Source organism: Poecilia mexicana, unplaced genomic scaffold (genome assembly GCF_051168715.1).
Source record: "Poecilia mexicana isolate PSO_F unplaced genomic scaffold, ASM5116871v1 scaffold_7, whole genome shotgun sequence".
Lineage (NCBI taxonomy): Eukaryota > Metazoa > Chordata > Actinopteri > Cyprinodontiformes > Poeciliidae > Poecilia > Poecilia mexicana.
In genome coordinates, this window is record NW_028263376.1 from 19,853,309 (window position 1) to 19,871,471 (window position 18,163).

General features: G+C 39.9%; 1 protein-coding gene across 6 annotated transcripts in view; it reads left to right on the plus strand.

The window, feature by feature from the left end:
* Positions 1-877: 877 nt before the first annotated feature.
* Positions 878-18,163, plus strand: part of anks1aa (ankyrin repeat and sterile alpha motif domain containing 1Aa) — a 68,695-nt gene continuing 51,409 nt past the window's right edge. For 2 of the 6 annotated variants that reach the window (XM_014981693.2, XM_014981698.2), the window contains exons 1-2: positions 879-1,482; positions 17,683-17,763. In XM_014981693.2, coding sequence (XP_014837179.2) covers positions 1,304-1,482; positions 17,683-17,763 — 260 coding nt within the window. In that variant the 5' untranslated portion in view covers positions 879-1,303. Of the gene's footprint in view, positions 1,483-17,682; positions 17,764-18,163 lie in introns of all 6 variants that reach the window. The other 4 variants (XM_014981695.2, XM_014981697.2, XM_014981692.2 and 1 more) reach the window with 3 other exon arrangements.

An 18,163-nucleotide genomic window follows, 5' to 3' on the forward strand; every position in this document is an offset into this window, starting at 1 on the left:
CACAGAACAAAGAACAGATTTTAACTAAAAATGTATGAGACACAGACACACATAACGTTTAAGTGTGACTTCTTGTTTGTTTTCAAACTTCATTGTACTAATGCTAATTTGTACAACATTTAATATAATGTGGGTAAATACAAAGTCTCAATGGCTATGATAAGAGCATGGGCATAAATGGGTCATTCTATTATCTCTGAATAGAATAAGTTGTTTTTAATGTTTTTTGCAAGACACGATGAACACATTGCAGGAATTTGTTTACATAAAATATGACCCAAAACCTGACAGAGAAGTTTGAAAATGGACATTATAATTTATTAATTATATATTAAATAATCTACCTATGTTCTATAAAAGTTTTCTATCTATTTAAGAGTAGCTATCATGCTTATTTACATATGTTTTCATCGTGGGGAAAATTTTATTTCCTTCCATATGATACCAGGAAGCAGCATCTTGCTCACTGTCAGAACATGATTACTGATAATAGTAAATATGCTAATACTATACTACAGCTTAAATTTATATCCTTATGAACACTGACCGAATAGGAATATAGCAATACATAAACAATTTTCTACTTATTTCTATGACTACTGTTGTTTTGGTAACTTTATTGTTATTTAAAAAAAAACACACACTAATTTCAATTGTTATTTAAATTATTTACATTTTGTTTAGTGTGATAAGTCTCCTAACAATAACGATAGGACTGATAAAGCTCATTGTTAGGTTTGGAAATTTGCTCTTGCCACAACGGGTCACACGAAAAGGCAGATCTACAACTTACTGGATGGGAACAATCCCATGCAGTGAGTCGTATGGGACCTAACGTTTCCTGGCGTAGAGTCACAGCGGGCGCCATCTTTCTTTTATCATCCCTATTGTATATAAAGCAGCGAGGGGCGGCGGTGGCTGGTGCGGCATCCGTGAGCGTCTGAAGTGTTTCATTGGAGATGAAGAAAGAAAGGGTAGTTTCGAGGAAGTGACGGACGACGCTCGGAAGACTGGTCAGAGGAAGTTTGCTCGATAATGGTGCCGTGCGGCTGAACGAAACTTTTCCCCCTCTTGAGCGCCAGCGGAGTCGTGGATCGGGACAGAAGGATCCAGCAGGGCGGCCGGGGGGAAGCTTTTGTTTCCTCGCCACATTTGCAGCTCTGAGGAATAACTTGAGGGCTGGGAGAAAGAAAGAGAGGGTCGCAGAGAAATTTCATTCCCTACAACCAACCCCCCCTCTCCCTATCCCTCTGTCTTCCCCGTTCTTTTCCCAGCGCCTCCTGTTTTTTCCCTGGGATTAGCGATGGGGAAGGAGCAGGAGCTTCTGGACGCGGCGCGCACGGGGAATCTGGCCGCGGTGGAGAAGCTTTTACCCGGGAAGCGACAATCCGCAGGCGGATCGTCGGGGAGCGCAGGAAGCGGCAACAGCAGCGGGAGCAGCAGCCACGGAGCTTCCTCCCATCCGCTCTCCAGTCTGCTCAGGTAGGCTGTGGGATGACTGAAGGGGAGGCAGCCACCGGCACCGTTCCTGTCAAAACACTGTCTTATCATTCCACTGTTAGCACTTCAGATATGCTTGCTTAGTTAATCAGTGATCTTTTTTTTTTTTCATCAAAGCAAACCCAACCTGAACCTGTGCTGGAACGAAGCTGTGGCATGCCTCTTTGTTAGAGCTTTGCTTTTGTCCGTCTACTGTTGTATGCACACAGTGCATTGCAAAAGTAAACATTTTGTCGCGTTACAACCGCATACCTCAGTTTAGTTTATTGGCTCGTAATAAGTCACCCAATAGTAGCACATACATATGAAGTGGAAGAAGAATGTTGCATGGTTTTCAAAAATGTTTTCCAAATGAACATTTTGTTTGTATTCAGCCTTTTCTTTTACTGTTATAAATCAACCAAGTGTAGCTAATTTTTTCAAACACAGACTACCTTTGTTTTCAAGTTAATTACTAGTAGCACTGGGAGATCTGTAGCTCAGGTGGGAGAGCATGTCAAAAGGTCAAGTTGTGGGAAGAAAAAGAGCAGCATAAGAATTTCTATTGGGTCCTAATAAGTCCAGTTAGGTCTGCAGGGAGGATAATCAAGGCTGACCTTCACTCCGTTCAGGACCTGTACAGGTTAGGGTCAGGAAAAGGGCAGCTGACATCTCTGCACACCCCACACATTCTGGGCACATTGAGAACCAAAGTCAAATCCCTTGCTTGTGCGCACAGTCTTGGCCAAGAAGCGGATTTTGGGAGGTTTACTTCAGCAGAGACAAGGAAACTAATCAGAGTTGAGGGGAAGATATAGTACAGGGATGTTCTGTAAGAAAACCTGTTAAAGACTTCAAAACAACATGGAAACATAGAAAAACAAGGCCCATTTACTCTTCATGTCCTTTTTGTTGGTCTATCATCCTGGGATCCCCTCAAATTACTTTGATGTTTATGGTTGTAACGTGACAAAAAGTGTTATGAATACTTTATATTGATACAAAAACACAATTACATAGTTTTTCTAATCTCTTAGGCATTGATGTGCAATTAATTGCTTACGCAGAGTCTAGACTTGAACTGGGCTAATGAAGGTGGAATACAAATATAGTTATCATATCAGATTTAGTCAACCTTCTGGAAACTTTTATTCTAGAGCTTGTGGGTGTAAGCTCTGAAAACGTTTGGTTTAGCTGTGGGCAGCATGAGAAGTCTCCAGCGAAATATCTACGTTTGATGTGGGTTTTCACATCCAAAAGACTTGCTATGCTTGGTAAGAGAGGTTTACCTTAACTGTTGAGTCATTTATCTTCCATTAGTCCATGTGCTGCCTGTGCACACCCTGCTGTGTGGATTTGGACAGGGGAGGAGAGGATTTAACCTAAAAAAAAAAAATTGCAACCATATTTAATGTATTACTTTGGCACATGTTTGTGTTAAAGAGCAAGAAAAACAACAACAAAGGGACTGGCAGCAGATGTGATGGAGGCAGTTTCATTTTGTCCTGCGGATAAACTCATAAGAATCAACTTGGTGAACAATTGCTTGAAGTCTCCTCATAATTATTTATACCTGCTTTTAGCATGAATAACTTAAAGAGCATGTAGGAAAATGCTACCTAACATCTAGCAAAAGTCTGTAATATTTTATCTTACAGATCAGCGCAAAGCAGTGCATAATTGTCAAGTGGCAAGAAAATGAATTTTTAGTCTTTTGCCACAGATTCCCAGTTTGATTCTATTCTGGACTTTGTGTGAAGCATTGAAATCCGTCTATGTGTTTTGATCCAAGTCATTTCATTGTAGCTTTGTTTGTATGTTTAGGACTGTTGTCGACCTTCAGCGCAGGAATAAGACTTCTGCACGTCTTAACGGGTTTCCGTCCAAGTTTGCTCTGTGTTAGCATCTTTTCTTTTCCCATCAACTCAACAAAGCCTGGACTGTCGGTTTAGGTGCACGGCCATGTCCTGGGAGCTTTTCATTTTTGTGCCATTTTCTTTCCATTTTTTTTGTTAATGGCTGGATGAAGAATATTGTTTTATAGCCTAATCTTTAAGCGTTTCTACAGCTTTATCCCTGACTTAATGCCACGTGTTCGCTAATGTTCACACAGGTGGACTCTGTTCTCTGATTAGATAGTTTTCTATGGAAATTAGTTGTACTGGAGTTTAGGGCCACAATCAATGATTACTTTAGTAAACAATTATTCTGACGATTAATCAGTTAATCTAATAACAGATTTGCACATTTTGCACGTTTTATGCAGTATTAAAAGTACATGAAAAGATGCACATAAACAAATAATTACATTTTGAAATAAGAAAATGAATGTTTTATTGCCTAAAATGCTATAGCATGGTGAACACTTGATCATTTGCAGGAAAGTTTGCATCTGCAGTTAAGAAAATACTTTTAACATCAACATATGCAAAGTTCAGCCCTTTCTGCTTAACTTAACATTAATGTAAAGCGGGGCTGATTTTAGCTATTTTTCCTGATTCACTGATTAATAGTTAGATAGCAAAATATACTTAATAGGATTTTGTTATTTTTTTTATTTTACAGAATTTAGACTGGGTGAAACTAAAAGTATGCCACTGGAGGAGTTTTGGAAAGAACAGTTTACAAAGTTTTTTATTTTTAAAATTTTTTTTTTTTTATCTTGCATGCAAAATATTTTTGCAGTTTTGGCTTAATTACTGGTCTCTATGTTCTTTTAGCAAATGATCTTGTTTTGGAGTCTGTACCCCAGTTGATGATGAATTGATTACTGAATTAGTTGAGAATTATTTTGTTGATGATCGATTCATCACAATTAATCTGATTAACCGCTTCAGCCCTACTGGAGTTTGTTTGGAGGCCATATTTTCAAATGTTCATTTAAAAAAAAACGTTTTCAAAATCTCATACAATTTTCCTGAAATTCACTTATCCACTACTCTCTTAGTAATCACTTATAATTCATATTAAATATACTCAGGTTTGTGGTTACAATGTGACAAAATGTGAAGGAAAACACCTTTGCATGGTGACGTGGCCACGCCTTTCCTGTCTTGAATGTTTGTCACTTAAAACATAAACAGTTGTTTGGGATCTGAATGCCAGGGCAGCTTTTGTCTAAGCCTGAAGTGTTGAAGTGAACTTCCTCGTGCTGCATCAATGTGTTACTCAGCGCAGGCTGCGCAGCATACTTAGGGTAATTGCATTAAACTCTTTTAATCCGAAATCCATTTCAGAAATGTCATGCAGTCAGGGCCGGCTCCATCTTTCACTCTCTGATCTGTGGGCGGACCGGAGAGCCCATTGTGTCATCTACTCTGTCTTGAGCAATCAATGTTTGGCAATGGGAACTGTGGGACATAATTGGCCAGGCCATGCAGGAAGTGAATAAACCCCTGGTTGAAAGCTTGTTGCTTGTGGAGACCTGAGCTTATTGGACATGTGAGGAGTACTGACCACAGGGGAGCCTGTGGGATCGTAGCTCCCATGCATGACATTTGATTTGGCCTGCACGATGAAAATGTCAATACCCTGGTCTGCAAGTGAATTGCCTGGTAGTCCAGGTTGTGGCTTTGGTGTGTTTGTTGTTTCATTCATCAAAATGTATTTGTGACCTATTCATCATCCTTTGTTAGGGAAGTGTAGGCTGGTAATCTTGTCAGAGCTGATTTAATCTCAGTCCAAGGCTGTTGTTTTTGGTAAATCTCAGATCACGCTCGCTTTAATGCCCTCATGCAAACAAAAAAAACAAAAACAAAAAAAAATAGATGTACTGTTGAAACTTCTGTTGCTGTGACGCACACCGAAGCTTCCTAATGTGTATAAAGTTGCAAGTTGCATTGTTTTTATGGACTAGTTTCTGGTTCTGAGAACCTGTTTGCAGAGAAGTTTGTCAGCAGCCGTGGCATGTTTACTGGGCAGAGCTATCCTCGAGTTTTGCTGCATGATCCACTTGACTTCAGTGCTGCTCTTCCAGGGGGGGTGTGTGTGTGTGTTTCCACCAGATTTCTGGCGTTCTTCTCATGGAATGGGCCACATGTTGGGGCTTGCAGTGTTTTTGTAACCAGGCCGTTGTGCAGCTCTGCTCTGCGGAATGCCTGCTTTCCCAGGAGAATGTGTCCCAGGCGTTGCCATGAGGTAGACACTGACCTCCGGCATTTTTCACACCGACTTCTAAGCAGGACTTCATCAATTAGGGAAGCTGGGACGTGTTCTCAAATGTGCGGTATCAATATCCCGTGAACTTGTCCACATTCGGTCACATTGCAGCAACACACGTGAATGTACTGTGCTGGTACTGCATGTGAAAGACCTAAACAAAGCAGTGCATAGTTGTAAAGCGGAAAGAAAATGATGCGTGGTTTTTAAATGTTGTGTGAAATCCATTTGCAATCAGCCCTCTTGAGTCGTTGCAGAATGGTCTTTAGCTGCAACGGCAGCTGCGAGTCTTTTGGGTCGTGTTTACACCAGAGCTGCACATGTAGAAACTGAGAAGTGTGTCCGCTCTGTGCAAAGTAGCTCAGTCATGTCCCTTCAACATGACTGAGCTCAAACTCAGTCATGTTGAAGGGAAATTGTCTGTGAATATTTATTTTCAAGTCTTTCTAAAGATTCACAAATGAATTTAGGTTTCATCTGCCCCCAAAGATTGTCCTGTATTTAGCTCCATTCATCGTCCCCACAGCACGATGCTGCAGTGTTAGCATTTCACCACACGCAGCATCTTTCAGGTACAACAAAAAGGTTCAGTTTGGTCTGGACGTCCAGGTCTTGGTGCGTTTGTCGTTCTGTTTACCGACATTAAGCCACACGTGGGTGAGCTGTCTTCACTAAGTGGATGCACTGGGTTTTATTCATGTCTGTCCAAAATGATTTTCCTTCCACTTATCTATCAGGCATTTCTTTCTGTTAGTCTCTTACGAAAAGTATCCTAGTAAAGTATACTTGTAACAAAAAAAACAATGAAAAATTATTTTGTAAAACCCCATATCTACTTCATTTTCTGTTACATAATCCTGTATTTTGGATGTTTTTTGTTAAGATTTTCTTTTTCCACTTGCACTCCCTGGCCTGGATTGTCCTAACTCGGACAGCTGCTGCTGTTACACCGGAGGTGAGACAAGTCCCTGGCAGGGAGAGCGGCTGCCCACTGAGGAGAAATTAACAGAGGAATGCATGGAGTCCTGGACGGACACTCCAACAGTTTAGCCAGATGAGAACTTTCTTCTCCGCTTCACAGCCGTGTTCTTTGTCCTACTGACAAGCCACAGGATGGTGCTTTTAATATTCATATCAGGCCCAGAAAACCATTCTGAGACTTTTGAATGCTTTCTAGTTTAAGGGAAATGAAAATTGACCTGTCAGCCAGTTGATCAGAACTGGACCACCTATTAAGAGGAGCGTAGCTATTTATTTGGGAGAGGGAATCTTTGAGTGAAAAAGGAAGAGCTTTTTTTGATTTGCTCTTTTAGAGACTTTGTGAAAGACCTGTTAAATAATTTCTTCCATCCAGTTTCTTTTGACATTCTGCTTTTAAAAAAAAGTGACTATATTGAGGAGTGGTTTGCATTTTTAGGGCTTTGGGCACACCTCCAGAGCATCCTATTTCATCCGCAGTTTCCTGCTCACACCAGGAATAGCCGCTCTATCAACTTTGAGAATATTTGCTGGTGTCCTTTTATCGCCAAAAAGAAACTATCCCACAGGATTCTGTTTTTTTGAAGATGTCTGGTTGCATGTGATATTGCAGTGTGGGACTGATGCGTGTCGAGGGGATAGGCTCGCTGAGGAGATGCAGAACATTCCTTCCTCCACTTATGTGCACACATTCAAGTGTGCTGACTTGCATGTGTTAGGCGTGCACGGATTCCAATTTTCTGGCTGATTGCCGATCTTTAAAAAACCCGACTGATTCCGATCTTGGAAGACACCAATTTATCATTTTATTTTTTTGTGCGAAAAGTCGCTAAATACAGTGGTAATGTCATTAGTTAGCAGTTTTGTTAAATGTGCAGATGAGACCTGGTGAGCGGGTGGGTCAATCAGCCCTCTATCATGGTAAAACAAAAGGGAACAGTTTCTTTTTAGGCCTTTGTGGAGGTAGATAAGATCAGTTTCACATGTAAATACAGAAAACGAGGAAATTGGGCTGATTTATTGGTACCCCTAGTACGTGTGCACCTCTGTGCTTGTAGATATTATGCACACATGCACATCAGAGACACAATCAAGCATGGAGCAGCTAAGAAATAGTAATATATCTCTATAGTTGTATGTGTAGATGTTAATTGGTTAATCCTCTTTCCCACCTTTTGTAGATCAAGTAATTTCCACCGCACTCAGGCAAGCAAACACACTGTGTGTTGTTTGTTTACTGTAACGCGACAAATTACATTAAAACAACTTAAAACAGAAAGAAAAAAAAAGAGCTCACCACTTATTTCAGTGTGCATCCTTAAAGGTTTTATTTCTGGGGTAAATTTCTCCCTGATTTGGATCCTGCAGTGGAAACAACGCGGGTTAAAGAATAATCCTGGATAACCTCCCTGCTTCCCGGAAAAAAAAAACCCCAAACTTTCCTGCACTGGAACTTTAAGTGTTGACAAGGCAGTTTGTACCACTTGCATTCCAGGAAAAGCTCCATCAGATCATCTCCTGCTGTCCGGGCAGATGCACCCACAGTGGTCACAGCGCATCATTTGTTGACCTCTGAACTGAAACAGACATTAGTAGGAGGGAGCAGTGCTGGGAAATGTAACACCACAATGTTAGCATTCCAAGAGCATCTGAGTTTGGGATATTCTCCTCTGAGTGTTGTGTTTGTTTAGTCACAGAAGCCATGCAGAATGGCGCCTAGCAGTGATGGATTCCACAAATGTGTGTGTGTGTGTGTGTGTGTGTGTGTGTGTGTGTGTGTGTGTGTGTGTGTGTGTGTGTGTGTGTGTGTGTGTGTGTGTGTGTGTGTGTGTGTGTGTGTGTGTCTGACAAATACAGTGTCCTCTTAATTCAGTCTCAAGCCCTCTTCATGGTGGTGGACTAAAAATAGCCTTCATCCAAGTGGGTCAGAGTTTGGGAGATTAGTTAGTAGTGGAGAGGAAGCTCCTTTGAAGTTTAATGGAAGAGAAGAAAATAATCTTGTGACAGTGCCTTGAAGGGTTGTTGGTTTAAAAAAAATGAGGGGTGGGGGGGCTTCGGCAAAAGTTTAATCTTAGCACTTAAACAGTTTTGTCAGTTCTGTAGCTTTCAGCAGAAAGTCCGGTTTTATATTTCTAGCTTTCTATGGTTCCTGTTTTACAGCTGAAAGCTAAGGGAAGTACTGCAGAACATGCCTTGTTCTGACTATTGAGTAGATTTCTCTAGACCTTTACGCATTAGATAACAAGAGCAAAAGGCAACGCAACAATCCGCAGTGAGAAGTGTCTTGCAGCTCATTTCCGACCTGCGCACGTCAACATGCGTCTTCTGACTGTTTACATCCAGCAGCTTGGATGTTTTCTCACCCATCTGGCGTCTACGTCTTTCCCACCCTCTTGCCCGCCTGCTGAGTGGAGGCCAACCTCTGCTCTACCTTCAGACTTTGAACATGTTACACATGGAGCTGTCCACCCAGAAAGCAAATGTTACATGTTTTTCTTATCATAGCCCCGCTTTTGCTTTGCTGTTGACCAGGTGAGGAAGAAAAAAAAAAAAAAAAAAAAAAAAAGGGAATAACTCTCGCTTTAATTTCAACATTAAAGGGCGCATTTAGTCTGTGGAGGATCAGTTTCATTGCCACAAAAATAGCTTTTTAGAATGCTTCTTTAAAGATTGACTTTGCTGATGAATATGATAAACTAGCTGAGCTTTTAACAAAAATAGTCAAGCTATGCAGACCAGAACACAGCAGTTCTGGTTTTAAAACAGAGTTGTCAACATAACTAAAAAAAAAAAAAGCTGCTGAATTGAGCTGAAATGAAAGGTTTGGCAGAAAAGAGGGTTTCTGTCAAAACGAAAATGAGATTTCCTATTGAAGCTGGTCTAAGTTCCTTTGAAGCAGCTAAGATAACTGTAGGATTGCTGAAAGACGTTGTTTTCATATCCTTTCATTGTATTTTAGTGGCTATTTTCTTCTTTTTTCCCCCCTTATAATCCATTTTTATGAGTTTTCTCCAGCTTTTTTCATTCTGGAAATCACGTTGATTCTGTTAAACACTGTTAGACTGCTCTGCTGCGTGCCGTTTCCAAAGCTTATGCAGCTCTTTCACACCTCCTGCTGCAAAACAGATGCCCTGTGAAATACTCATTGTGAAGTTATGAGTTGTGAGGACTCAATCAGGATTTGAACTGAGTTGCTGGTGCTTATTTTTATATTGTTTTGCCCCTTTTTAGCCACAATGGAACAAATGTGGTCAGTAGGAGAGCTTTTGGCTTCCCGCAGCAGGCCGATTGGTTAAAATTCATCACCAAAATCACAGAGGAGATTTCGCCAAATTGACCAGGAGGTGTAAAGTACACTCAGTGCAAGCTGAATCTGTCACTCAAGCATTTTGATGATTCATGTCACCTTGTGGAGATTTCCTACCTTGTTAAAAAGTTGCTTTATAATTTTAAAGCCTAAAAGAAAAACAGAAAGAGCTACTACATGATATTCAAATACATTCTAGGAATGACCCCTTGTTAAAACTGTTTTGCTTATTGTTAATCTCTTGGCAGTTTAAAATCAGTTCTACTGGCTAGGACTTAAAATTAAGCCATTATTAAATACACTTACCTAATTAACAGCAATAGAAAGTGAAAACAGAAATGTCATGAAGATTATATTCTCCAAGACTTGACTTGAAACTCCCCACAAACTATGTAGTTTGTGATTTATTGCTGGATTTCAGTAGAAATCCACCCATCAAGCTTTTCTTGGTACACATATTTTTTTTTAAACGGCTATCAAAACACATAAAAAGAGGGGAAAATGTGCTTGAAGTTCAGTGATGTAGGTAGTAACTTTGAAATCAACAGGCGATGAAGAGATTATAAGATTATCTCTATTTATGCATCAAAACACATGCCCCTAACCTTTATCTGATTTTTACTAAACTCACAGCAAAGTATTTACAGTAATGTGTGGGTTTCCCGTATAGCTCATTTTATGAACAGAAAAAAAAAAAAAAAAGCTTTTTCAGGGTTGTGCCTGTTGATTACCAGTCAGAGTGGATCAAGGGAAACTTTTCCAACTTGGACAAATCTAAAGAGTTCAGTTTTCTTTTGTCATTTTTACTATTTCCTTTCAATTAAAACAGAGCAAAGTTAGGAATGCTTAAATTGACCTATTTACCTAATTTACCAAAAACCTTTACAATGTTTTTATCAGTCCTAGTAACAGACACATATGCCTGTCATCTTACTCTTCCTTTATGGTAATAATTAAGAGCTCTCTCAGTTTCTCCCAGAGAGAGAGATGCCTGGTCATTAACCACATGATGAGAATAATCTCATTAGAACCATTTGTTTGGTATATGTTCAGTGCAGGCTGTCATAAATTTAAAATACAGTCATGGGTCTTTAGTTTGTGGGGAAAAAAAATTATTGCGCTCATCTGATTTTTTTTTTTTTTTTTTTTTGATGTTAGTCAAATTTCACTTCTTCATTTCTCTGACTTCTGGTCAATTTTCCTGTTTAAACATGTTCATAACTCTCACCTGCGATCCAGATATGTGTTTTGGTCTGCAGCGCGTTGCTCTTTGCTGCAGTGTTTTGTCCTGCGCTCATCAGAAATGGAGACTTCTGGCAGGTGCTTCAGTCTGAGCTGAGATGAAGATGCTCAGGTTGACTGCTTGGCAGCGGGGCATCTGGTTCCAGCAGCTGCCAGCACTATGCATAATTAAGCCAATTTCCCCAACGGTGGCTGACATGAGCCAGTCGTCTCTGCTGGGCTCGCTGCCCCGGGGCGGACCGGTTCCTGGCAGTGTGGTCACACTGCTAATAGACTGACGGATAAAGCTGTTTATGACGTGGGGTCCGCACTCACCTGGGTTCTTCTGTGTTTTAAGGGACTGCTGAATTTATTTAGCCATTCCTTCCCTCCTAGGAGTCCATAAATCAACATTTAGTTGTTTGTTTTAGCTTTTGGCTGATGTGGATTTTTTTTTTTTTTTTTTGCATTATTAATTAGCTGACTGAATTTCCTCTTTATTTTCTGTTTACTTTTTCATCTAAGCAAACTCAATAAATATGCATGACCGACTGGTTATGCATGACCTATATTTTATGTATTGAAGCACAAATGAACGTACTGCATTTTTAAGTTTGGTGTTGCTTAAACATTGAACCCAGCTCACAAACGCCAGCATCATTTCTGAATGTTGTTCATTTACAGCCTTTGTAGCTAATGTGTAAACTAGGGCTGAAACGATTCCTCGAATGATTCGAGTACCTCGATTACTAAAATTCCTCGAGGAAAATTTACCTGCCTCGAAGCTTCGTTAATTTATGTTTTATTAGTTAGCGCACGTGTTCCGGCCGGGACTTAATTTGCGTTGCGCGGAGCTCTCACTTCCGCCTCTGAGTTGTTGACAAAAGCTAAGTCTCAGCGGCATAAAGTCTAATCTTCAAGATTGGCCCGTGGGGATTTTATTGATTGATGATAATGCCCGACTTTTTATCGTTTTTGGGGAGCCAATAAGCATCCTTAAAATGACTGGGGAATGCCTGGAGTACGGCAGCATTTCTCCTCCGGGGCTGCTGGTTGAAAGCGAACGGCGGGAAGAGCGCTGAGGTGAGCGGATAGACTGAACAGGGCGGGTGGCTGAGTAGCTGATGCTTACCGTGTAAATGTAGCTTTACCGACGAACCGCACAATAAATTTCATATCCCGGTCTGAAGAAACGGGTGGCGGAGCGCATCGTACATGGCTGGTAGATGAGTTTCTGAGTGTGGCCAGTGAAGGTGTCGTAAATATCCCGTATTGCTTCCCCCGTGTTCGTCCCCCGGTCTAACGGTTCGTCAGTCCGCTGGTCTATTTCCTCCCCTCCACCCCATCTTCGTTCATTCGCCCTCTCCTCCCACTCCAGGCGGCATTTCCCGTATTTTCAAACCCAAAGCGTGACAGGTTAGGTGGCAAGGTGAGTTTAATTAATCTATTAAACTCACTGAAGATGAATACATAAACTAAAAGCTGGATTGTAGACATTTTTTATAAGCATATTTGTGAGCCTGTCTCTTTGTTATTAAATTCAATATAATTTCAGATTTTTCTATAACTTTTCTTCTGGTTAACTTAGAAAGTGAGCTATTATTGTTACAGGTTAGTTTTCTAAACTACAAAAAGCAACTGTTAGGGATGCTCAAATATGAAAAATTGGACTGATATTGATATCTGATAGTAACACCGGTATTATGCCAGATTTACCAATATTTCATTTTATAATTTTTTTTATCCGATTACTCGATTAATCGTAAGAATAATCGATAGATTACTCGATTACTAAAATATTCGTTTACAACAGCCCTAGTGTAAACTGAAATAGGCAGAACATGCAGGTGTATCTCAATAAATTGAAATGTCACAGTAATTAAATTCAGATATAGATTCATTATGCACAGATTCAAGTGTTTAATTTGGTTAAGGTTGGTGATTGTGGCCTACAGTAAATGAAAATAAAATTAGTTTTTATATAGCATTTTTATAGTACACTGAACAAAAGATAAAAAAAATGAGATTTTTAATGCAGAAATGTTATTGTTATAACCTGGTTATGACCTGCACAGTCATAGACAAGTTTGCTGACTTGACAGTTGTCTACTAGACTCTCACTGAATTCCTCCATAAGGAAGTTAAGCCATAAAAAACGTTTTTTAAGAAGCTGACTCTTCAGATTTCTATTTCCAGGCATATGAGTGGAAAGTTGTCTGGAGGGAAAAAAGCACCAGGGATGGCAAAGCTAATGCAATATTCTATTTTTTTTTCTAATTAAATTAAATTAAATTTTATTAAGCCACAATTATCTAAAATTAACTGATAGCACTATCTGTGTAGCAAAGATATGGTATATCTTTTAGTTTTTGAAGAGAATTGTTAAAATAAATATATTTTTCACTCATATTTTGTTTTGCTATGTTCACCTGTATTGACTGTATCATGCTGATTTACCTGGACACTTGGAGAGCAGTTGAAATATTAAATTGACATTAAATAATTATATTCCAATTAACTGAGGTGCACTTATGTTTTTTTTTGTTTTGTTTAGTTTTTTTATTCCTCCAGCCACAGCGATCAGGATTTGTAAAAAAAACGCAGATTTTAACCCCCATGAATGTCTTGCAAACTCCAGCTTCATCCCACTGATATCCCCACAGGCAAATTAAGGATTAGCTCAGCTTTTCAAACAGGAATTCCTCAGCCAGTTCCCATGAATGTGCCCCCCGCCCCCCTCTCCAACCAAATCAACTCTGTTTTGCCCATTACCTCCGCTGTGGACCTAAGCTCCATCTCTCGGTGAGGTTGGTTTTGAGCCGTAGTAAGAGGATGAAGTGGATTGTGGAGCACCAGTCTGACTCATGCCCTTGAGTGCCATGCTGCCAAAATGCTCGAAGGACGAAACACTTATGCAGCTTTTAAAGCCGCTGCTGCTGGCAGCTGTCTTAATAGCAAGCAAGAAGACTTTGACTGTAAGGAAATGTAATGAAACGTTCACTTGCTCTGCATGGCAGCAGTTCAGATGGGATTAATGACCAGCCATGGTCCTGAGTAGAAATGTGATATGTTGCCAGCATCATAACGTGCCTCGTGATGTGCTGTGCTGCGCTCCTTTTTGGTCATGAGGCAGATGTGTGTCAATGTTTGTAACATTGAGTAAACTTTCTTTTTAAAAGTCCCTTTTATTTTTATTTTTTTAGCTTTGATGAGGATGACCAAAAATGCATGATAAATATTTGACCTTGATGATCTTTGCTCATTGCTGAGTGTTTGGTTTTTAGAGCAGTTTTGCAAGCTGTTCGATGTTATCCCACGATAGAAGAGGAAGCTTATTTTAGCCTAGAAAGCTGATCAAAAGTCTAAACTTGAATCTACCAAATATTAAACAAAATAATAGATGGAAAGAGTTGGGGTTATGCTGGTTATCGGGGTACACCTTTTAAGCTTTTTACCATATTAAAAACTGAAAGCAAATCAGGTTTTCTTTTGTGCTGTCCATCAAACGGTTTATAAAAACGGTGAAACTGAACATCTTTCCTGAACTCCCTGAATTTACCACAAACATATTGCAGAGAATTGTTTAATGGCTTCTTACATCTCTGTCCTTACTCTGACTTCAGTTTTACCACCTCACTGCATCATGTTGTACGTAGGCATGTTGAGAACATGTGGGTAAATAAATTTAATGGTAGTTTCCGACCAGTCTGTCATCAGTTCCCATGAAGGAAGAAATCAGCCCACTCAATTTTGAAAAAAATGTCTGTCCTCACTGCATCCACTTTGAAATGACACAAGTAGTTTCCCATAAATCTAGCGACTCGGTAAGTTGACTGCATGTTTCCGATCCAGAGTTATGTGGTTTAACTTAAACTAACCAGACTGTAGGATTTTTTTATATATTCTGCAGAACAGTTCAAATAATAATACAGTGCTTTTTGCTCAAAGCTCTTGTACAAGTGTCATAAATGTGCCGAAGCACTACTTCCTTTAATCTTTCAAACCTAAGCACATAACTTATGTTTGAACTTAAAAAATATATATATATATATAAAAAGTCATCTTACATCATATTTTGTAAGATATGCGTGTTATATGCAGGTTTTGTAAATTCAGGAATTGGTTTAGTTAAGCTTTGGACGAAGAGTAAACCTGAAGACGTGTGTGTTTCAAAGTGAAATGATTAAAAATATTAGTGATCATAATGACACACCTCACTCAGTGTTTATGTAGCAAATAACTTTCTGTTGATCTCATTATTCCTCCCACCCCATGTCTGACGTGTGGCATATTCTCCCTTTATGGATGCTTCTTAGTTCCCGCTCATGGTCATTTTCATTTGTGGGGGATTTTACTCCTAGTAGTTACATAACTCTTCTATGTAGGACAGCTACTGGAGGTCTGTTTGTCTCCTGTTTTCCCTTCTGATGAGATCCATACCCACATTTAAGGCAGAACTGCTGTCCTCCCTGCAACAACTTTGACAGCCAGAAATCCAGATGTTATGAAGACTGTATGCATCAGCGCCTTGAGTACTCCCATAGAAACCTCTGTTGCACATTTAACAGAGGTTTCTCAGTCTCCTGCTCTTCCTATCATCACATTTTCCCAGTGGAGTGTTTCCTCTGAGCAGTGCTTTTGATGTCCCGTGACTTTCTGAGACGTTACCCAGAAGGCCTGCTCTAACAAATAAACAGCTTATGTTTTGGATGGCGGAGCTGAGCTTCCCCCGTGTGTCTGCGCTCTTCTCAGACCCATTGTTCTGCAGGCTACAGAGCCCTACACAAGACACTTATTTAATGAGACGGCTCTGACTGTGTAATTGCAGGCTGCTTCGCTGAGCTATTGTGGGAGATGTATTTTAAGGGGGCAAAACGGCCATTAGTGCGACAGAAAAGAGCTATGCGTTTGTGTGTGCGCGGGTGTGTGTGTGTGTGTGTGTGTGCGTGTGTGTGTGTGTGTGTCTTTGGGGAGTAAAATCACACAGAGATGTGAGGACACCAGGAAAACTTTTGTCGCTTCATTTACTCACTGATTATTTTAGGGATTAAGTCACATTTTGTGTGCAAAAACTATCAAGCTGACTTTGAAGGGGTTTTTCTGCCCTGAAAGGACTTGGGAAATGTTTTAATATTCAATGGCTGGTAAGGATTTAGATCTAATTCAGTTTGTGTTGGACTGTTCAAATACCACATCACTCGGATAGTTTCTGTTACATATATGAATGAAATGGTATAAATAAATAAAAAATATTCACATATGTTTGATTCTCTGTGAAGCCCATCTCTGTTTGCTCCATTTCCTTTTCTGACTCCGCTCAGATATTTGGTTCACTCATGCTGGGATTTCTAAGTCACATGATTTATTTAGGATTTGTTGAAGTCTTTCAGGGAGCTCCACATCCCGTCTTGGCACTATGTCTCGCCAGACATCCTTTGGCTTCTTAAATTACACTCTCTGTCCTCCTCTGCTGCTTCCCTCCCGTCTTCCTTGCATCATAGTTCTTTCTTTCCTCACCGCAGTGCTCTTTGCAAATTAAAGAAAAAAAAAAAAAAAGAGCCCAAACCAATCAAAACTGACAGCTGAGTTCAGTGCAAATGAATGAGAGTGCAGGGCTAATACTAGGCTACCTCACACTTCACCCCATGAATAGCTTTAAGGTCTTTCACTGCTTTTTTTTTTTTTTTCCACTGCCTTTGCATATCCCCAGCTTGTTTTTCTCCAGGTCCCAGGTCATCTTAGCGCTTGCTCAGGAGGTGTTTAGTTTTTCTATCTCTTCCTGATATTCCTGTTTTCTGGTGCTTGCAGCCCTGCTCTGTTTCATTCTTTGTCACTTTAAAAAAATGTGCTTGAAGGTGGTTTCCCAGTGTCATCCTTATGAAGTCTTAAATTCATGTATCTAAAATTAAGGCCTTAAGACGTCTTAAATTTATTAAACATAATTTAAGGCAAATGGTTGATTTATGTTTGAGTTCTGTTTTCATTTTGACTCAAGACGGTTAAGGCCACTGGTGACTGTACACCCTTGCCAAATAGCAAAAGTGTATCAGCAGCTGCATTAGCACGAACCGTTGTTTCAGATTCCTCCTGGGAAAACGGATGGAGGAGAAAAGCTAGCTAGCTAATCTGCTTTTTGGTATCTAACATGGTTTAAGTGGAAATTTATCGCCAGTTGTTTTTACAACATCCGTCTTCACCTTTGGATCACTTTTGTTGCAAACCCATATAATGCTACATTCATTTTGTGTAAAAAAAAGACAAGTTTTCGCACTGCAGGAGTCAAGACTGTTTCTTTTGTTCATTTCAGGTCTTAAATTTCATTCAAAAGTCTTAATTTTTAGTTGTTGAAACCCTGCAGTTGTATGCAAGCAAGGATGAGTGGTGGTGATGTAATTTAGTTGCGGGGTGATGGTGAGAATGAGATGGCGGTCGTCCTGTCAAACGAGTGGGAGCTGTTTGTTGCCGTGTTGCATTTGTGCATATATTTTCACCTGATGTGTCAAAAACAGAAGTCTAACAATCATTTCTGTTTTTCACAGCATCTGGAGAGGCCCCAATGTGAACTGTGTGGACAGCACTGGATACACGCCTCTGCACCATGCCGCCCTCAATGGACACAGGTACATCAGAGATGAATAAGAGGATTTGCACAGCAAGTTTGTATTTTGGTCCAAATGTATTAAAATCACAAAAAATTTCATGCACAAAGATGTTCAAGTTGTGTATTTAAGTTTAATCTATATTAGTGTGACCTACATTCCTATATTTAAGTATATTTGAGCCTTTATTTGAATAAAATATTCCAACACAAATACCTCCTTAAGAAGCTGTTACTCCCACATATGTTGCAGATTCCTCTAATGTAAACACGTACATCCTCCTATGTGTAGCTTTTATATTCTCCATCAGCATTCAAACTAGTAAATTTGGGAAAGCACAAACTAAACACTTAGAGACCCTTTGAGAAACTGACTAATCTAAGTGCAGTTTTGTGTGATGGGCCAGGAAGGGGCCACATCA